Raw genomic sequence first — 23,267 nt, 5'->3', positions numbered from 1 at the left:
TTCATCCCCCCTATAGTAATTCATCCCCCCTATAGTAATTCATCCCCCATATAGTAATTCATCCCCCATATAGTAATTCATCCCCCATAGTAATTCATCCCCCATATAGTAATTCGTCCCCCCTATAGTAATTCATCCCCCATAGTAATTCATTCCCCCATATAGTAATTCATTCCCCATAGTAATTCATTCCCCCATATAGTAATTCATTCCCCATATAGTATTTCATTCCCCATAGTAATTCATCCCCCCTATAGTAATTCATTCCCCATATTGTGTCAATTCACTTACCTTTGCTCCGCGCGTTCCTCTCGCCGTGTTCCCGCGCCGTTCCGGTCTTCAGGGCGGACTGTGAGAGGAGAGGAGTTCGTCACGCTGCCCCGCCTACATCCTGACAGCCAATGTTTGCCACGCTCCGCGGGCAGGATTAAAAGGTCCGCCGGGCTGTAGTTTGCCCATTGCTGGGCTAGCTGCAGAGTCCTGACTTTTGGGGAGGCCGCCCGAGAGGAGGGAGGGGAGCGGGCGCCCGGCACACAGAAGAGCCGCATTGAAGTGTGCAAAGAGCCGCATGTGGCTCGCGAGCCGCGGCTTGCCGACCACTGCCCTAAGCTATTTGCTAAGAGGCATGTTGAGTCCATGGAAAATTTATTTTTTTCCACAAGTTTTTGGAAAATGACAAAAACATTTTTTTTTTTTACACAAAGTTGTCATTTAAATGGTAAATTGTTCAGATATGACACAAATACATGAAATGCATCACTATAAAATATGATAAAAACAAGGCACTAATGAAAAATGAATAAATTAATGAAGTGACAATAGTGGCAGATACAGAGTGAGGCGCTTAAATTTAGCACTGACATGAATAATTTTCCATAAGTGTCTCGCAATTTGGCAGCGAGAAAGTGATATTAGTAAATATAAAATGACAATAGTGAACAGTCCAATATAAAATATGATCATTCAGGATAAAATGGCAAAAACAGCAAAAACTGTCCAAATAATCTCTGTGATGGATAGGTAAACGTGACTCTGAGGAAATGCTGTATGAATGCACTCATCAGAAGCACATATTAAATGCGCATAATAATATATCCAGCTCTTCCACAGGTAGAGAAAACTTCCATCAGTAGGATCATGGTATGGAGACAGGAAAAAAACCCACTGGCTTCTCACAGCATTACAGGGAAAACTTCAAACAACACCCACGTGGATGTTTTTTACCTTATGCAATAATAATATTTTCCTTAAGGTGGAATTTACTGTTTCTGCTGGCTCTGTCCATGGCGGAGAGGTACCCTGAGCCATCCCTGTAATGCAGCTACATTTTTTAAATATATACCAACATATAGGAGTGATCCACTCACTGACCACCCCAGACCCCCATATATCTTCTTTTTCTTTCAACTGCGGATGAGAAATCTCATCCAGCAGCACTGCACTCACTGATGTATATTCTGAGAGCACACCCTGTTGCTTTCAGAATAAACAGATTGGCGCTGCAGCTGAATGGACTTCCTGCAAAGAAAACAACTGTCAGGGACCATCGTGACGCATGGGTCTACACAAGCGTAGGTGTCTGCCAAGACGTGTAGGTGGCAGGGCACTAGGACCCTGGCGCACCCGTCGTCTTGACAGTACTAGGCAGGCACTAGGACCTAGGCTACGCCTGTCAGGTGCAGGGCAGGCTATTTAAACCAGCTCTGCACAAACACTTGTTGCTGAATGGTCTTTGTATGCTGTTACCTGTGTTGTGAGTATCTTGATCTGGATTGTTTGACCTTGCTGCCTTCTCCTGTCCTGACCCTTGGCCTGCATGACTCTGCTCCTGGATGTTCCCCTTTAAATCGGATCTTTTGGTATTGACCCTGCATGTGACCCTACTATCCTTTGCCTACCGTTTTGTACCTCACCGACCCGCTAGTTACCGACCCGGCCTGTATGACTCTGATTTAGCTCATCCATCCATCCCGCAGGGATCACTAGGCTCCCTCACATCAGACTCTTAGCTCCCTGGAGCTCCTGTCAGACTCCTCTACCCCTGTTGGAGATACCTAGCAGCTGCGACCTGGTACCGGAGTACTCCAAGTCCATCCCCACCATCAGGGGCCCTGGTGAACAAGTGCTCCGGTGCTTAGACTCCGCACTCTGGGGAGGCTCTGCCAGGGGATTGATAGAGGTGTTGTCAGGTGGTCCCTTACAACAACAATGGTTAACAATGAAACACAGTAACAACAAAACATTTACTCAATAAAACGACAACTCATTTTGGCTTTTTTTTTCACTTTTTAATTTTTTTTCCTTTACTAATTATTTATTATTTTTAACTTTTTAAAACTTTTGTTTTTAAACTGTAAACAGAAATTTAGGGTCTCTCAAATTGCAATAGCCATTTTCCATTGGGCAGGACAGGACAGGACAAAAAAAAGTGTCACTTCTAATTCTGTGTCTACTACACAACATCTTTTTTGGGGTGACTTTTGGGTTGGGGTACCAGGAATGGCATTAGGAAAACGCTTCTTGTGCAGCTGGCTCACTGTATCTGGGTTGGGGGTTTGGGCCACAGCATCGTGTGGATACAAAAGGGCCATGATGATCTCTTACTGAAAATTTAGAAAGGATCCACTTTGTCTAGTTTTGTAAAGCACAAAAGCATTTGTAACGGCAATTCTGGGTGCAATAACTAAAAGCAAGTCATACACACACACAATCAACAGGTAGTCACACAGAGGTACTTTTAATCAGCATTTACACCATTACATATTCTATGAAAGACCCTCTACCAAATGAATACCTGCCCTGGCACATCATAGCATTCACCCGGCACTCCAAGAAATAACAGAATCCAACGGCAATATTCTTGCACTGTCAAAACCTCCACTTTTATTATCACGCAACAAACAGGAGGATAAATCTTATAACCATCAAAATCTGCATAATAACACACACCAATAATAATGTGAGCATTACAGCATGAAACAGACACATCATTTGACAACGTCCCAGCATAGACCTGGATCTGGTGAGTGATCAGTGCTCTACTGAATAACACCGCCGGGCTGAATGTGTTGCGCAAGGTGGCTGCCCTGTATCAGTAAAGCACCAAGAAGCAGTCGCCAACTGATTAATTTACACAGTTTCTTTGGGGTAATTGTATCAAATGCTTTCAAGTATACTATATCTACAGCCACTCCTTTGTCAAAGTTTTGCTTACAAAAGAAAGCAGATTTATATGACAACTTTGATCTTTTGTCTGATTTTATTAGTGTTTTTTAGTGAAAACTCTTCTATGAGGTTTTTTTTTATATCAAACTCTATAGTTCTACTATAGAGGTTAAACTAACAGGTTTGTAGTATTTTGGTAAATACTTTGATTCCATTTTAAAATAGGCAACACATTGGTCTTGTGCCAATAAAGTGGTACCAAACCAGTCATTAAAGCGGAGTTCCAGTTGATTTAAAAAAAAGGTCAGCAGCTACAAAAAGTAGTCCACTGTAGGATCCTTGCATCCTTTTATCATGAAAAACAGAAAACAAGACAATCTTATCTTTGCTGTGTTAACCACTAATCTCCCCATCCTCCATTTAATGAAAATGAAAACAGACAGACATATTTTAAGTCCAGGGACTAATCTCCCCATCCTCTATTTTAATAAAAATGAAAACAGGCAGACATATTTTAAGTCCAGGGACTAATCTCCCCATCCTCCATTTACTGAAAATAAAAACAGGCAGACATATTTTAAGTCCAGGGACAGGAAGTGTTTTAATTTGAGATTTACTAGAATACCAATAGTTTTCTTTTTCCGGAACATGTTTAAAAGGTTATTAATGACAGATCACTATTTGAGGCTTTATATTTCAATATTTTTATTGAAATTCTGTAGAAACAATATACAGAAATATAGAGGGCATGACCCATCCATATGATGAGTTGTAATATAACAATCAACATATAATAAATCCAAATAGAGTGTACAGTTACATAATAATATATCAACCAATAATGCGTAATGAACAATATATTAAGAACCCCAGCAGGGTTTGGTCAATTTTGAGTAACTACTCCATCAATCAAATGGTATGGGTATTATCATACAAACAGTTAATAAAAGTAGAGAGAACGGAGAGTAAAGAAAGAACTGAGGAAGAGAATAAAGATATAAAGAAAAATAAGAGAGAAAGAGAGAGGGCCAGCCAAAAGTCTGTTAGGTGATAGAAAGATACCTAATTCATGGTTCCCAAGTGCTCTCAAATTTAGAAGTATTATTGGTAATTATACTAGTAAGTTTATCATTAATCATAATCCAATTAAGTTTCTGTTTGACTAAATCCAGAGGAATTGTTGACTGTTTCCAACGTTTAGCTATAGTAATTCTCACCACCAACAGAATATAAAGAATTCATTTAACCAAATTCTTAGGAATATCAGTGGGCAATAAATGAAATAAGGTTATTTCAGGGGATCTGTGGATATTAATTCCCGTTACCGAGTAAAGGAAATTAAATAAACGGATCCAAAACCTATTCACCACAGGACACTTCCACCATATGTGGAGCATAGTACCCTCTTGTCCACAGTGTCGAAAACAGCTGGGTGACACAGATGGGTACATTTTGGCAAGACATGTAGGGACTAGAAACCATCGAAGAAGCATTTTGTAGTTAGATTCAATAAGTGTGGTGTTAATTGAAATTTTAGATTGGCCGTATTCCGCATTGGCCATAGTCCGCCAAGTATCCAAATCTAGAGAACTATTTAAATCCCTTTCCCAATGTACCATATAAGAAAACTTTGTATGTGGATCAACAAGGGAAGCATATATATTAGATAGGTGACCTTTCAACATCCCAGTAGCCCCACATGAGATCTCGAGAGGGGTGAGTACACAGGGCTCCATTAGTAATTTGAGTTTACTAGAGACAAAAGATATGATTTGATGATAGCAAAACATTTCGCTTGAAGGCATCTGATATTGTGTCTGAAAATATTGGAGAGAACAAGGATGAAGTCCATCCAAATAATCCCCAATATGCAAAAAACCCTTATTAATCCACCATTGAAACACAGATGGTGTTAAACCAAGTGTGAACTCAGGATTACAAAAAACTGGGGCTAGAGAGGTATGTAGGGAGAATAAAGGCTTACGGGCCTGCCATCTATCCCAGACCGCTAAAGAGTAGGATAACGTAGGGCAAAGGATGTGAGGACGCAACCGACTGGAAAGCCACATAAGGGAGCTAACAGCATATGAATGGCAAGATAGGGCCTCAATGCTAACCCATTGAGGTACATAGCCCCTAGCAGTAGTGCAGGAGAGCTGTGCTATCTGAGCCGCTTGAAAATAAGTCATAAGGTTTGGAAGTCCCAAACCACTATTTTTTTGGGGGGAAAGGAAGTCGAATTATTGACCCGAGAACGTTTACCTTCCCAGATAAATTTAAAGATTGTAAGAGTAAGATTTCCCGTCTAGGTACCGCAATCGGTAAAGTCCGAAAATTATATAATAGTCTTGGCAGAAAAGTCATTGTAATGGAATTGATACTACTAAACCAGGACAAGGGGAGATCCGCCCAATCATGTAAATCAGTCCTAAGTCACTTAAAAAGAGGGGGGTAATTAGCATCATATAGCGACAAGATAGAGCTTGTGAGATGGATCCCTAGGTAGGGAAGAGAGCGGGAGGCCCATCAAAATTGAAAATCAAAATTGTCCCAAAGATATTAGACCTCCGAATTGGGTAAAGAAATATTTAAAGCAATTGTTTTAAAGAAATTGAGATTAAGACCCGAGGCCATAGAAAATCAGTGAATTAAATTGAGGAGACTAGGTATAGATATTCGAGGAGTAGATACGTACATAAGGACATCGTCAGCAAATAAGGCACATTTATGATCTCGTTGGCCACAACAGATGCCAGAAATAGTGGGGTCAGAACGAATAGCAATAGCAAGTAGTTCCATAGCTAATGCAAAAAGTAGAGGGAAAAGGGGGCAGCCATGTCTAGTACCCCTCCCAGTAGACAGAAGAGCTGATTTGTATCCACAAATAGAGACCTGAGCTGAAGTATTACAATATAGAGCCCGCAATAAAGTAAAAAAGGAGGGGCCAAACCCAAATGCCCCCAACATCTGAAATAGTCCCAAAACAGGCTGTCGAATGCTTTGTGGAGATCTAAAGATAGCAGCAGGACTTCCCTCGGTAAGGAGATTGATTGTCATGAATATAGATTCCTAGATTGTAAGCTCCAAGGAGCAGGGCCCTCGAACCCCTTGTGTATTGAATTGTATTGTTACTGTACTGCTTCGTGTACTGTCTCCCATTGTAATGTACAGAGCTGAGCAAACTGTTCATGCTATATAAATACCGTATAATAATAATAATAATAATAATAAATATAGAGAGCTAAAAATTTATGAAAGCGTAATGCCAAAACTTTAGTAAGGATCTTGAGATCACAATTAATCAAGGAAATAGGACGATAATTAGAGACAACAGTAGTATCTTTGTTGGGTTTAGGAATGACACTAATGAATGCTTTATTTCCATCAGGAGGTACCACTCCCTCGTCTCGTAAATAATTAAAATAGTGGACCATATGTGGAATCAGAATGTCAGGGAAAGCTTTATAATAAGCATGAGGAAGGCTGTCCAGTCCTGGGGATTTATGAGAAGTGAGAGTGTTTAAGGCGTTCTGAATTTCCTCGCAGGTAATAGGCCGATCCATTAAGTTTCTATGGGCTTCTTGGAGAGAAGGAAGAGTGACAAAACTCAAGAAACCTTCGGTAGAGGAGAAGGTGTCCCCTTGAGGCGAACGGTACAGATCAGTATAGAAAGAGTGAAACTCTTGGAGAATCTTACTGGGATCTTGAGACAGAGCACCTGTATTTAGTCTTTTAGGAAGAGCCACATGAGAATGTTTAGGAGAGAGCTTACTTGCTAATAAGGTGCCTGGTCTGTCTCTCCAAGTGAAAAATGTGTGATTGGACCAGCATAACTGCTTGTCGGCTGTAGTGGTAAGACATAGATTAAGTTCTAATCGGGCTTGGTCAAGTCTAACTAATAGAGCCGGATCAGGATTCTGTTATGTTGAGTAGTTTTAGTTAAAATTAAGTCATTGCGAGCTTCTTTAGGTCATGAGGAAAGTTGAATAAAAAACCCCCTGACCAAGGCTTTATAGGCCGCCCAATTAATAGCCGGAGTCGTATCATCTGCCCTTTTGAGTTCAAAATACATTTGCAAATGTGTAGAAATATCATGACAATAAGAAGCATTGCCCAAGATAGATTTGTTAAGGTGTCAATGAGGAGCAGTTCTTCCATGTGTCCAGGACGAGAGTGTTAAAAAAACCGGATCGTGATCGGACCAAGGTGTGGAAAGAATTTTAATTGTGAGCATTCTGGAAAGTGAACGTGTATGGAGGAATATGTGATCAATACGGGAATAGCAGTTATGAGCCCTAGAGAAGTGAGAATAATCTTGAGAAGTCTGATTAGCTTCCCTCCAAGCATCAATGAGATCGTACCAATATAAAAGTTGGGCAAACTTACAGCTCTGTCTAGAAGGAGATTGAAGCTTGGTGGTTCAGGAACGATCCAGTATCTGGTCTAATGCTAAGTTAGTCACCAGCCAAAACAACATCACCCTCAAGCTCTGATGCTAAAGAGCTCAATAAAGATTGAAGAAATTCCACCTGGTTAATATTTGGAGCATAATATATAAAACAAGTGAGTACGTTTCCGCCCAAGTGACCTTTCCCCAGAAGATAGCATCCCTCCCGATCCCTAATAATTTTAGTCAATGACAAACGGCGGGAGAAGCAAAGGGCAACCCCTCGCTTCTTCTCTGTGGCATTAGCAAAATAACAAAGGGGATAGTCTTTATGGACATATCGTGGAGTTAAAGAAGAGGAAAATGTGTCTCCTGAAGGGCTACGATATCCACCCCTGAAGAGCGGTATGAATTAAAGGCCTTAATACATTTAGAGGGAGAACTGAACTCCTGAACATTATGAGACAACAATTGGATAATCTCTGTCAGACCGTTGGGGAGACATGGTCAGTATTTGGCGAACTATAGTTGGCGAAAGCTATCCACTCCCAGAGCACAAGAGATATTAGGATGAACCAGTAAGAAGGACGGCTGACCCTCAAAGAAAGAAGAAAAAAAAAGGAGAAAAAAGATTTTAAAAAAATAGACCAAAGAAAAAGAAGCGAAAGAAGACACTTGGGATATTCACATTACACATTATAATGTAAACAAAACAAACAGTAAACCAAAAGTATCAGGACTAAAGCCCTGTAAAGGAATGGCTCTGCCCAGAGAATTAACTCAGGGGAGAGTCTTCCAAATTTGAGAGGGACCAATATCAGCATAATGCAACATTAAAATAACCAAAACCCCACAAGAACCAATATCAACAGACATAATTATCGCAATAGTGCAAACAGCCTTATAGAAAGGAAGGGGAAAAAAATAGGGTTTTTACCTTTTCTTTCCCTCCCCCCTTCTCTCCCCGTTCCCTCCCCCTCCCTCTCCCCCCCTCCTCTGTTTTCCCCCTCTCCTCCTGAAACAGTGGCAGCTAATGTTTCCAAGGAAACCACTGAGAAGCCACCACCGTAAAATAGGCAATATTACCTCAAGAAGTGTTTTTATGTGATTTTGTCTTCTTGGAAGTTGAAGCAGACCACAGTGGCAACAGTGGCGGAGGACAAGAAGCAGGTCTTGATGGAGAATGAGATTAAAGACTATGGAAAATGATGCCTAGTTGAAGAAGGAGTTCTTCGCCTTCATGAAATGTAGAGAACCCATAAGGTTTTCCATTGTAGGTAAATTGTAGCTGGAAAGAGTAGGCCCACCGATAGCGGATCAGATACCAAGTGGGAAAGGAGTGGTTTGAGGGATCTCCGTTTCTGGATGGTGGTCGAAGAAACATCTGCAAATATTTGTTTGCTCCGGAATTTCTCTACTATATTTCATGACAGCTTCCTTGACCTGGAATGTGGTTTGACAATAACATCTCTAGCAGGCCCCCGCTGTCTAGGGGGGATCAGTGCCCTATGTATACGATTAATTTCTGTATGAAGATCATCAATTTCAGGCATTGCGGATCGCATAAGGGATTGGGCAAAGCTAGTGAGCTCTTTGATCGATTCCGGGAGCCCTTGAATACGGAAATTGTAACGTCTGGCCCGGTTCTCTAGATCATCAATTTTGGAGTAAGCTTCATCAAGCCGATCCTGCAAATCGGTAATCATATTGGAATTTTGGGATAAGTTATGAACTGCTGCATCAACTTTAGATTCAATACTATCAAGACGTTGGCCCAATTCTTGAAAATCTTGCTTAAGATCAGCCGCCAATCTAGTAGTAGCTCTATCTAATTCTCTTTGTAACAGATCAGCAAAACGAGTGATAAGGGTCGCATCTCCCAAATACTGTGGTGGAGCTGGAAGGAGTGTTAGTGAGTTCTCAGGGCTATCAGGGTCAGGTTCCACACCACTGCTCTGGCTAAAAAAGCCCCCATCTCATTATCTAATGGAGAAGATGCTGGAGAATCTTGGCCTAGTGAGCAGGCCGAAGCCTGGGACACTGGTAGAACAGGGCTAGGAGGAGATTGGGGGGGTGTATAGGGTCACTCACCCCAGCAGAAGAGGCCACCATGTCACGATCCCAGCCTGTAGCTGCAGGAGGGCCAGATTTTGCCCGCTGAGGGAGAGGTGCTGTCTGCAGGGATGCAGCGGAAGCCACAGGAGCTAAGCCGGGCGCCATCTTGGGTTCACTGCCCGCCACATGGATCAGGTGCTGGGAGTCACTGCGACCCCTCCCCGATACTCGTTCCGGCATGGGGACAAGGCTCCGGAGGTCCCGGTCTGGACCAGAGAGGAATCGGGGTCCTTGTGGGGCTCGGTGCCCGATTATGGGATCAGTAAATGCTGGGGGAGTGCGGAGTGGTTACCGGGACATGTGTGCCGGCCACCCATGCATGTGCACCTCCCTATTTGATGCTTTAAAGATTGGGAACAATATATGAGTTTATACTGTTTATACAGTTTATATATAGAAATCTCTTTCTTTACAGTTCTAAATTTTCTAGTTATTTTTTAACAGGGCTAATAAAAGTTTAGATGGCTAAAGGATATATGCAGTTTCCCTGTTAGACCTTTCCCAGTCTAGCTTCTTATTCCCAAATCACAGTTTTCAAAAATGCTCCTATAAAAGAAGAATTTATTTAGACTGGTTTATTGGTTTTCATGGCTATTAACTGTGCCTTGAAAAAAAATTACAAAATGGAGATGAAAAAAAAGGAAGAGAAAATAATTTTCTTAGAAAGTTCATTTATTTTTCTAATCATTAATGGGTTAAATTTACATTCATTCTTAATTGTAGTGACAATTCGAAGGACCGGGATGAAAAATTTTTCTTGAACAAATTTCTAACAGTGTATGTGGTCCATTCATTCCAAAATCAAATGTTAAAAGCAAACGAAAGCTTTCAAACAACAAATGAATGTTATGGGAATGTACTCAGAATTTTTGCACGCATTTTCCTAAAGCAGCCACCAGATGAATCAATTTTCTTTTCTTCCACCACGGGTGAAAGAAAAGATAATCACAGGATTCCCCCATCAATCGAGTCACTGTTGCTGAGGAAATACCTACCACAGCTCCATTGTGTTTTGTAGGCCGGGGAGGGGGAGAAGGGTTCGGGATGCCTTCCTGGCAGGCAGAGGACAATGGTTACTACTAGTGGGTATAGCTGCTGGCAGTAATTGGATGGCAAAAAATTCAAAAGACTGGTGGTACCCAAGTCAATCTATGGAGTGACTTGGGTACAATCAACCTGCCCAATACATGGATCAAATATCGGCCAGTCCGGCTGAATTTCAATCTATGTATTGACGGCCCTAAGACTCTTCCTAAGAATTTTCATTTGAAATTCTATCCATCTATGGCCAGGTTATTTCTCTGGGAATCCAGTTATTTTTTGCTCTTCAAAAGCAGTATAGAGTCAGGAAGAGGTAGAAAACACCCAGGGCTGGCCTTAGGTTAAATTGGGCCCTATGTGAGATCTGTTTGCCCCTCTATATCGTAAACACAAATAACAATGTAATTACATACAGCAATATTAAATTATGCTGTCTGACTTGACATAATATAATGAAAAACCACTGATACATTACATCCAGCATGCATTTCAGCCTGTTCAAGTCTTAAAACATTTTCTCATGACACAGCAAGGGATAATTATATGTTATTAGGTGAATTGCGATTATTTATCTACAACACTTATATCACCAGGGAAAAGTTCAAGACGATATGTTCCAGCCATCTGCTACAGACATGGTCCATATGCTTCTGGATATAATTCCCAAGGTGAGTTTTATAAGCCAAGTTTCCTTGCACAAAATTGTGTTTTTGCATTCAAAATGTAACTATGGAACTTTCTTACAGATTCTGTCCAACTGCCCCAGGAAGGACATATCTAGTTCTGTACTGTCTCCTTTTCCAACACAAAAGGCTTTGCTGTTGTTGAGCTCATGTGTGACAGATAAAGAAAGAAAACTGTGGGAAAGCTTAGGAGACGCTTGGTTAAGAACAAGGTACTGAAACCAGAAGGTTAATTAAGGACCAATGACAATTACAGCTGATGCACTGGTACCTAAAGTGAATGTCAAGCCAAACCTCTTTTGGATAGAGTAGGGATGGACAATTATGCCTGTCAGGTTGTAGGGGACATGGATTGGACAGCTCACTCATGACACCCCTGACCAGAGACCCACTGTTAAATCAAGAAATGTCTACTTTTAGATATGTTTTCAGGACTTTGGTCAATTATATTAATATCACAGCAGTCTTTTCAGTGAAAAACACAATCACACATTTCAGCCTTCTTCCCATTTTCACTCTTCTAGGAAGCGCCACAGAGAAGGAACAGCTCCCTAACTGTATGCTAGTTTCTGAGCTTAGGGCCTTCTTATATCAAGCCACAGCACCCGCAGCTGAAGGTCAGGGGTGCAAAGTCCCCCCATTAGCATACTGCTATTCACAAAATGTCCACTCTTTAGTCCTGCCCAGCTGGGTACTCTCTTCGATGGTACTTGCTCCCAGGGTGTCTGTTCGCGGATGGCCGCCATAATACAGTGGACAGCGTGCAATGCACCTCACTGTCCTACGTCTAGTGGAATAATGGACCCTTAAAATAGTCAAAAAAGGGCTGCATTAGTATCTAAATGTTGCAATAAAGAAAAAGAACTTGCTGAAAAACTTATTTAAAAATAAGCTGAAAAAAATTAAAATATGTTAAAAAGCATTAGTTAAAAAGACTTGGCGGCCATGTTTCCAGAGCCCCAAGCATAATACACTGACTGATGTTTGTACTGCTGGTATGCATACTATTTAGGATAAAAAAAAATTGTCTTTTGCATAAAAGTTTACTGTACGTATTGTTTTATGGCATTGTATATTTGCTATTATTCATTTTATAGCACAATTGTTGTTTGAGCACACAGAGTATATATATATTGGTTTCCCTATTTATGATTTAATCACTGGGCAGAACGGATATATTTGTTAGCCTATAGGGCATTGAAGCAGGGCATTGAAGCATACGCACATCTGTGGGGACCCTATATGTAGTAGGGTGGTTTATTTATTTTTTCAGTGAGGCAGCGCAGCAACTTTTATGTTTGTACCCACACAATTGTTCACCATTACACATTTGTGGTTTTGCTAGCAGCAGCCAGTCTAATTAATCCTCTGAGCAGGCTACACTTATACATGTTATCTTTTGAATTACAGAGATGAGGTCATGAACATTCAATTAGACATTTCTCCTTAATGGTAATGATTTTCAAAATGTTACTAACTGTTTAGTGTTTTGTGTAGGGGGTGTACTAATAGGTGATTTTTTTGCCTAGGCCAGAGTTCTTCTTTAATGATGTGAAATAACCACAATGAAAGTCTCAATGACCAGGTGGACTCAGGCCACTCTTTCGGGAGCTTTTTTTTTATATTATCAAGAATTATGTATGTTTTTATTTAAAATAATAATGTGATGTGGTAATGCTAACATTTGCCTTTTTCTATCTTGCATAAATTTCAATGATATAGCTCTGCTTAAAAAAAAACTATGCACTAACTAACACCTTAAACATAAAAAGAGTTTAACATCATTTAATACATGTAAACTATTGGCTACATAGGGGCTTCCAGAATTTGCCTTCAATAAAATCACTAAACAGAAGATCAGTTGTCTGTAGAAAGATGGCATTTTCAAACAATGTGTATTTTTTTCAACTTCATATACTGTACATTATGTTGTATTTTATGGTTATAAGACTTTATAGTTAGACAAAGGTTATTAATTTGCAGCTTCCTCTTTTCATGCTGCTTTCTTTATAGAGCTGATTGGCCTAATGCTAAGATGATCCCACCATATATACCAGTATTCTCTGATGGATGGATTCCTCCAAATATAAGCTCAGTAAATGGACAAGCAAAGGTAAACAGAGGTATCAGAATGTTAGCTGTCAATTTAAAAAATGACTTGTAATATATATAGGGGCTGATTTATTACAGGCAAATAGGCTGTTCTCTTTGCAAGGGATGTTGCACTTGACAAGGAAATTTACCCCAGAGTTTAGTGATTGTGGTAAAGTTTCACTTTCAAAGAATACACAATAATGAGCAATGAAAATATAAAAAACAACATTTTTGCTTGCTCATGGTTGCATGATGAGATGCAGCAGAGCGTCACCTCATTCACTAAGCTCTGGGGCACATGAAAAACCAATTTGTCTATAGTAAATCAACCCTGCAGTGCTACAGTGGACTATTTGTGTACATCCACATCAGAATAATGTTCACTGGTAATGTAAAATGTCTTCCCTGGACATTGAACTCTACAAACTGTGTCTCCAGTGTGAACACTATATACAAACTTAAATGTCATAAGAAATCTAAGTAATGAGAAACCACTTCCCAAATCCTACATACATTTTATTGTGCAAAGTATACATAGGATACTGTAACGACACATGATAATGTTAAAACATTCCACCCTTGATCTTCTCCCTGGGTTTATCTTAAAGAAGTTTAGCTAAAATAAATGGATGGATTTAATTCCACCTTAACAGTTTTACTCACATCACTTTCCTGTAATGAAGTATGTCAATCTATTTGTGAATGGGGTGTCAAACTGGCGTCCCTCCAGCTGTTGCAAAACTACAAGTTTCATCATGCCTTTGCCTTTGGGAGTTATGCTTGTAACTGTCAATCTTGCAATGCCTCATGGGACTTGTAGTTTGGCAATAGCTGGAGGGCCGTCAGTTTGACACCTGTGCTCTAACTGATCAGATTCTCCCCCATTTACAGAGTTACATGCAGTGTAATCAATGAAATAACTTTTCTCAGGGAAGAAGGAGAATGTCTCTGTGCCTCTCTGAATACCCAAAGCTGTTAACCATTGCAGCACTGGGAGTTCAGAGACAGGAAGAGGACAAGGCATCCCTGCAGTGAAGATTTCTCCTTGATCCAGGTGCCTGCATAAAGTGATGTGACTAAAGCTATAGGGATTTTTCTAGCTAACCTTCAACTTTATTGCAGAAGTGATCCTCTTAAATTCAATGTAACATTCACTATACTGTTTATAACCCCAAATTTAATACACTCAGTAGGATGTTCACCTCAGGTGGTGATGTCAGCAGGGAGTGTAGTGTAATTAAAAAAAATTTAGATGTGTTTCTTAGTGAATGTAATATTACCAGGCAATGGAAAATGGTAGTAGACATACACACACACACAGGTTGAATTGGATGAACTAGTGTCTTAATTCAACCTTACTAACTATGTAACTATGATTCAAATAGCTGCGTCAAAGGTTTGGCTGGTAGCTGATAGTGTCAGCAAAACTTATTGTCATGTTACAATGAATTTAGGAGGATCCCTATTGCATTAAGATAATCCCAGGGAGGATAACAGGGGCAGTTCTAACATTAAACCATTAATTTTGGTTAATGATTCATACTCTGAATGGTCTAGGGTCAGTGGTGTACCACAAGGTTCGGTTTTGGGACTCTTACTTTTTAATATATTTATAAACAATATAGGGTCTGGGATTAAAAATAACATTTCAGTCTTTGCAGATGACACCAAGCTGTTCAGTGGAAAAACGTCTCCAACTTACAAGCTGACCTCAATGCACTTTTTAATTGGGCAACTATGTGGCAAATGAGGCTTAATGTTGATAAATGTAAGGTTATGTACTTGGGGGCTAAGAATATGCATGCATCATACATACTAGGGGGAGTACAACTGGGGGAATCAACGGTGGAGAAGGATCTGGGGGTTCTGGTAGATCACAAGCTTAATAATGGCATGCAATGCCAAGCTGCGGTTTCTAATGCAAGCAAAATCCTCTCTTGTAATAAAAGAGGTATATACTCCATAAAGAGAGATATCATTCTACCCCTGTACAAATCATTAGTAAGACCTCATCTGGAATATGCAGTTCAGTTTTGGGCACCAATTCACAAAAAGAACATTGGGGAACTGGAGAAATTACATGGAAGGACAACCAAACTGATAAGAGGCATGGAGGAGCTCAGCTATGAGGAAAGATTAGAGGAACTGAATTTATGAGCTGTGAAAATGTGTAATGGACTCCCTGTTGCTTTAAAAAAGGCCTGGAATCTTTCCTAGATACACAGAATATAACTGGATACTAACATTTATAGGTAAAGTTGATCCAGGGAATATCTGATCTTTCTGGGGATCAGGGAGGAATTTTTTTCCCCTGAAGGAGCACATTGGATCATGCTTTGCTGGGTTGTTTTGCCTTCCTCTGGATCAACTGTGGGTGTAGGATTATAACTTTTTTTTTTTTTTTTTTTAATGGTTGAACTGGATGGACTTTTGTCTTTTTTCAGCCAGACTAACTATGTAACTATGTAAGTTACATAGATGAGACAAACTATTTAACAATAACAGGGGTGCTTGCAAGGATCAGCTTTTATTTATGTAAAACTTTTATCCCAAAAAGAACAAAACTGTTTGCTGTAACTGATTAAAAAGTGTGAGCTGCAGTTTGGCTTAAATTTTTCGTTTAACTAAATCTGTTAGTACATTTAACACTCCCTCTACCCAGAATGACAGTGCTGCTGTCCAAAAGTGCCCCCTGTGCTCCTTCATCCAGAGTGGAGGCACTCTAATACTGGAGGTGTGTTACTGGCCAGACCACCAGGTGAAAACAGAGGGAAAAAAGGCTAAAAACTGAAAATTAATGCAGACACCACATCTAATGATTGGTAAGCTGCAATATATTACATTTTTGGTTTTGAGTTTAATACCTAAATCATGTTTTTACAATGTAAATAATTTGTTGAATAAATATTGAGTATGTTTATTATAGGTGGATTAGTGTTTTCAAAGTTGTAAATATTACAATGTTTGCTTACTTTTAAGTTAAAATAAACAGGCATTTAGATAACATTACTATTGGTACAAAGCCACATTGCTCTTGCTAATCACTCTCAAATTTAAATTGATATCTTACAAAATAGAAACATTATTACTAAACTGAAAACAAAATTGTCTTGGTCCTGAAAGGGGCTCCGAATACAGGAAGTACAGTATATACTCCATTTCCACAAATATCCCTCTTTACTGCTTCACTAGTAATTTCTAATTGTTTACTAGTTCATTAAACTATATGCAAAATATTATTTGTATTGATCATAAAACATATATGAATTTATTTTTCATCAATCCATAGGTCCAACAAAATCTCCAGACCCCACCCACTCATCAGTAAGTGTTTAAATATGGAAAACAGTCTTTAATTATTTAGGAAGGGCCCTTTCACACTTGCATGTTCCATTTGATGCATTGATATTTCTGGGGGCTTTTTCTTCCCCATTATTCTATCACCAGTGGGGAAGTTTTTTTTATTTTTATTAATGCATTCTTCACATGACTGGAACATTAATATTCCTGGCTATGTTCTCTTTTGGAGAGAAAGGGTAAAAAGGAAAGGTGGTGGTGTCTGTCTTTATGTGAGAAGTGATCTCAAAGCAAGTGTGAAAGAGGACTTAGTTGATGGAGAGTGTGATGAGGTTGAAGCATTATGAACTGCACATGGGGGGGGCGTACTACAAAGGTAATAGTTGGAGTTTGTTATAGGCCACCCAGTGTTAATAAGGAGATGGAGACTCCGCTCCTTGCACAGATTGAAAGGGCTGCCAGGGATGGGACAGTAATAATAATGGGGGATATAAACTACCCAGAAATTGACTGGAGTAATGGTACTGCAGGAACCGTTAAAGGGCAAACATTTATAAACCTATTACAAGACAATTTCATGGTACAGTTCATAGAGACCCCAACATGGAATGATGCTCTGCTGGACCTGGTAATCTCAAACCATGCAGAGCTTATTACTAATGTTCATATAAAAGAACATCTGGGTAGCAGTGACCTTAACATGATTTCATTTATTGTTAGCTATAAACAACCAGCACATACTGGAAAGAAAAAAACACTCAACTTTAAGAGAACAAATTTTCCAAGGATGAGGGCTGCTCTTCAAGACTTAGATTGGGAGGCAATATTGGCATCGCTAAACATTGAACAGAAATGGGAGTTCTTCAAAAATACTGTATTCAAACACACTGAAAAATACGGTATATTCCCATGGGCAACAAGTTTAAAAGGTTAAAAAAATAAATCTATGTGGTTTAGAGCCAAAGTTAAAAAAAACTATAAATAATAAGAAAAGAGCTTTTAAAAAATATAAAAATGAAGGAACACTATCATAATTTGAATATTACAAACAACATAACAGAATATGTAAAAAGGAAATCAAGCATACAAAAATTAAAAGCGAACAGATTGCAGGAAAAACCACAAACATATTAATAGTAAAAAAGTTTGGTCCGTGCATGTAGGCCCTTTACAAACTAATCTAGAGTGGGTGACTGGGGACAAAGAGAAGTCAAACTGATTAAATATCTTCTTCAGTTCTGTGTATACAAAGGAGCATGGGGGAGCGAGCTCTTGTCCATAATGGGGATGATATTGATACAAGCCCTAAATGATCCACTATGGCTCAAATTTGATATGGTCCAGAAATATTTAGACAGAATAAAGGTGAATAAAGCACCTGGACTGGATGGCATACACCCATGGGTTCTAAAAGAATTGAGCTCTGTCATTTCAAAGCAATGGTTTCTAATTTTTAGGGACTCTTTAATGACTGGCATAGTACCACTGGATTGGTGTAAGGCCAATGTGGTGCCAATATTTAAAAAGGAATCAAAGTCTTTACCAAGTAATTATAGACCTGTTAGTTTAACTTCTATAGTTGGGAAGCTACTGGAGAGTTTATTAAAGCAACCACATAGATGGGTTCTTGCAGGAAAAAAATTATTTAAGCAACAGACAGCATGGATTCATGAAAGACAAAGGTTGTCAAACAAATCTGATTTCGTTTTATGAGGTAAGCAAAACCTTAGACAAAGGAGTGGCTGTGGACGTGGTATACTTGGATTTTGCTAAAGCATTTGACACAGTTCCCCACACACGGCTAATTTGTAAGGTGAAGTCTACAGGCTTGAAAAAAATCTGTATTTAAATGAATAGAAAACTGGCTAAAAGATGGAATTCAGAAAGTAATGGTTAATGAAGTTTAATGTTGATAAATATAAAGTTATGTACTTTGGGGCTAAGAATACGCATGCATCATACATACTAGGGGGGTACAACTGGGGGAATCTATTATGGAGAAGGATCTGGGAGTTCTGGTAGATCATAAGCTTACTAACGGCATGCAATGCCAAGCTGTGTTTTCCAAGTGAGAAAAATCCTTTCTTCTTAAAAGAGATATATCATATTACCCCTGTAAAACCTCATCTGGAATATGCAGTTGAGTTTTGGGCACCAATTCACAAAAAAGAACATTGGGGAACTGGAGAAAGTACAGAGGAGGGGAACCAAACTGATGAGAGGCATTGAAGAGATCAATTATGAGGAAACATTAGAGGAACTGAATTTATTGTCTCTTGAGAAGAGGAGATTAAGGGGTGATATGATCAACATGTATCATTACATCAGTGATCCATATAGTGAACTTGGTGTAGAGTTATTCACCTTGAGGTCAACACAGAGGACAAGGGGGCACTCTTTACGTCTGGAGGAAAAGAGATTTAATCTCCAAATACAGAAAGGTTTCTTCACAGTAAGAGCTGTGAAAATGTGGAATAGATTCCCTCAGGAGTTGGTTCTGGCCAGCTCAGTGGATTGCTTTAAAAAAGGCCTGGATTATTTCCTAGATACACAGAATATAACTGGATACTAACATTTATAGGTAAAGTTGATCCAGGGAATATCTGATTGCCACTTGGGAGATCAGGAAGGAATTTTTTCCTAGGAGCAAATTGGATCAAGCTTTGCTTGGGTTTTTTGCCTTACTTTGGATCAACTGTGGGTATAGGATATACAGTACATTTTTTCCCTTTTATGGTTGAACTAGATGGATTTGTTTTTTTTCAGCAAGAGTAACTTTGTCTCTTTTTTCTGCTTATTTTAAATTTTCTTTTATTATCCATCTTTTCCAACTATTTTTGTACATTTTTGATGGTTAATTCAATTTAACCACTTGCCCTCCAGAGGATTTACCCCCCTTCCTGACCAGGCCATTTTTCGCTGCAGTACTTTAACTGCCAATTGCGCAGTCATGCAGCACTGCACTCAAATTAAATTCCTGTCCTTTTTTTCCCACAAATAGAGCTTTCTTTCAGTGGTAATTGATCTGTGTGTTTTTAATTGTTTGCGCTATAAACAAAAAAGACTGACAATTTTGAAAAAAAAACAGGGTTTTTCAGCTATTAAACATGTCCAGTAAGAAAATGTAAAAAATTTAATTTAGTCATAAATGAAGGCCAAAATGTATTCTGCTACATGTCTTTGCTTAAAAAAAAAAGTGTAAATTGATTGGTTTACATGAAAGTTATAGTGTCTACAAATGGCGGTGTATATACTGGAATTTTTTTATTTTTTAATACTAGTAATGGCGGTGATCAGCGAGTTCAATCACCTCCATGGCCACATGACTATAAAATAAAGCACCTAGGCATGCAGACTGCTTCTACAAACATTTGTGAAAGAATGGGTTGCTCTCAGGAGCTCAGTGAATTCAAGTGTGGTACCGTGATAGGTTGCCACCTGTGCAATAAGTCCATCCTTAAAATGTCCTTGCTACTGAATATTCCACGGTCAACTGTTAGTGGTATTTTAATAAAGTGGAAGCAACTGGGAACAACAGCAACTCAGCCATGAAGTGGTAGAACACGTAAAATGAAAGAGCAGGGTAAGTGCATGCTGAAGCACGCAGTGCGCAGAAGTCACCAACTGTCTGCAGAGCCAATAGCTAAAGACCTCCAAACTTTGTGTGGCCTTCCAATTAGCACAACAACAGTGCATAGAGAACTTCATTGAATGGGTTTCCATGGCTGAGCAGCTAAATCCAAACCTTATATCACCAAGTGCAATGCAAAGTGTTGGATGCCGTGGTGTAAAGCATACTGCCACTGGACTCTAGAGCAGTGGAGACGTGTTCTCTGGGGTTGGGTTTGGCCCCTTAGTTCCAGTTTAAGGATCTCTTAAGGCATCAGCATACCAAGACATTTTGGACAATTTCATGCTCCCAACTTTGTGGGAACAGTTTGGGGATGACCCCTTTCTGTTCCAACATGGCCAGTGCACAAAGCAAGGTCCATAAAGACATGGATGAGAGAGTTTGGATTGGAGGAACTTGACTAGCCTGCCGTCAACCCGATAGAACACCTTTGGGATGAATTAGAGTGGAGACTGCGAGCCAGACCTTCTTGGCCAACAAAGACACACTCCTAAACCTTGTGGATACCCTTCGCAGAAGAGTCGAAGCTGTTATTGGTCATGTGTGGTTTGTTTTGTTCTGAATTTCAGTTATTCGGAGATTCAAATGTATCCCAATAGTAACAAATTTAAACGAATCCGAAATAATTAAACTAAATTCGGCTGAAATTCGAATCAATTTGAATTTTAAAACAAATTCAAATATGAAAACAAGAATAGAATAAACAAGAACAGAAAATAGAATAGAAAAGCATAGAGGAAAAAAGAGCAAAATAGAAAATAATAGAATAGAACCAGAATACAAATAAAAATGAATAGAAAAGAATAGTAAGAAAGAACAAAATAGAATAGAAAAGAAAGGAATAGAATAAACATAATTAGAATAGAATAGATAAGATTAGAATATAAAATCAAAGAATAGACTCATTTAGAATAGAATAGAAAAGATTAGAATAGAATAGAACATAAAAGATTGGAAGAGAATAGAAAGTCAAAGAATAGAAAAAAGAACAGGATAGAAAAGATTGGAATAGAAATCAAAGAATAGAATAGAAAAACAATAAAAGAGAATAGAATTAAATAGAATATACCTGTCTGCCTAAATTCAAATTTTGAATAGAATGAATTTGAATAGAACACATTAGAATAGAATATAAAATAATGGAATAGAATAGAAGAGAATAGAAAAGAACAGAGGGAAAAAAACAGAATAGAAAGTAAAAGAATAGAACAGAATACAAAAGAAAAAATAGCATAGAAAAGAATAGAGTAAAACAGAACAAAATAGAATAGAAAATAAAGGAATAGAAAGGAATATAATCAATTAGAATAGAATAAAAAAGGTTAGAATACAAAATACAAAATAGAACAGAAAATCAAAGAATTGAATAAAAAAAAAACAAAAAATAGAATATAACTGTCTTCCGAAATTCGAATTTCTAATAGAATAAATTTGAATTCAAATAGAATGCATTACAATAGAATATAAAACAATAGAATAGAGAAGAAGAAAATAGAAAATAAACTAATAGAATAGAAAAGAATAGGATACCTTACAAAACAATAAAAATTGTGAGCAGCGTTATGAAGACGTGAGTAGTGATTACTAAAGGCACTGTGAAAATTTTGCTGAAATGGATTTGGATTGTGGATTATGGATTGTAATGCTAGAATTATTTTCGTATCCATTCAGAATTTCTAATTCAGTTGAATTCGAATAAACGAAATGAAACAAATTTTGAAAACGAATCGAACGGAACGAAATTAGTCAAATAACAAAAGAAAACGAAACTAAACAAAACAATGTTTTCTGTTTTGCACATGTTTAGCTGCTATAGCTGCAAAGGGTGGGCCAACTCAATATTGAACCCTATGGACTAAGACTGGGATGCCATTAAAGTTCATGTGCGTGTAAAGGCGTCCCAATACGTTTGGCAATATAGAGTATACTGACTTTTATATACACTGCTCAAAAAATTAAAGGACCTACTTCTTAATCAGAGTATAGCATCAGTTCAATTATACTCCTGGGATATTTATCTGGTCAGTTACGTAGCAGAGGGGGTTGTTAATCAGTTTCAGCTGCTTCCTCGATGGGCAACAATGAGCCGACCCCCAAAATAGGAATAGTTTTACAGGTGGAGGCCACTGACATTTTTTTTCCCTACTCATCTTTACTGATTGTTTTTCACTAGTTTTGCATTTGGCTAGGGTCAGTGTCACTACTGGTAGCATGAGGCGATACCGGGAGTCTACAGAGGTTGCACAGGCAGTCCAGCTCCTCCAGGATGACACATCAGTACTTACAATTGCCAGAAGGTTTGCTGTGTCTCCCAGAACAATCTGAAGAGCATGGAGGACATTCCAGGAGACAGGCATTTACTCTAGGAGAGATAGACAGAGTCATAGAAGTTCCTTAACCCATCAGCAGGACCAGTATCTGCTCCTTTGTGCAAGCAGGAACAGTATGAGCACTGCCAGAGCCATACAAAATGACCTCCAGCAGGCCACTGATGTGAATGTCTCTGACCAAAAAATCAGAAACAGACTTCATGTGGGTGGCCTGAGGGTCTGATGACCTCTAGTGGGCCCTGTGCTCCCTGCCCAGCACCATAGAGCTCGATTGGCATTTGCTACTGAACACCAGAATTGGCAGGTCTGCCACTGGTGGCCTGTGCTTTTCACAGATGAGAACAGGTTCACCCTGAGCACATGTGACAGACCTGAAAGGGTCTGGAGAAGCCATGGAGAACGTTATGCTGCCTGTAACATTGTTCAGCATCAGCATTTTGGTAGTGGGACAGTGATGGTCTGGGGAGACATATCCATGGAGGGACGCACAGACTTCTACAGGCTAGACAATGGCTCCCTGACTG

At 39.1% G+C, this 23,267-nt stretch overlaps 1 protein-coding gene across 2 annotated transcripts in view; it reads left to right on the top strand.

Annotated features, from left to right (window-relative positions):
* EPS8L3 (EPS8 signaling adaptor L3) overlaps nt 1-23,267 on the top strand; it is a 195,144-nt gene that overhangs the window by 133,420 nt on the left and 38,457 nt on the right. For both annotated transcript variants that reach the window (XM_089681197.1, XM_089681196.1), the window contains exons 12-15: nt 11,302-11,376; nt 11,455-11,603; nt 13,405-13,504; nt 16,775-16,809. In XM_089681197.1, the coding sequence (XP_089537323.1) occupies nt 11,302-11,376; nt 11,455-11,603; nt 13,405-13,504; nt 16,775-16,809 (359 nt within the window). The remainder of the gene's footprint in view (nt 1-11,301; nt 11,377-11,454; nt 11,604-13,404; nt 13,505-16,774; nt 16,810-23,267) is intronic.

This window comes from Staurois parvus, unplaced genomic scaffold, assembly GCF_062004578.1.
Source record: "Staurois parvus isolate SC_StPar_1 unplaced genomic scaffold, SC_StPar_1.0 ptg000261l, whole genome shotgun sequence".
Taxonomy (NCBI): domain Eukaryota; kingdom Metazoa; phylum Chordata; class Amphibia; order Anura; family Ranidae; genus Staurois; species Staurois parvus.
Note: the sequence above shows the minus strand (reverse complement) of the source record. Positions and strands in the feature narration are given on the sequence as shown.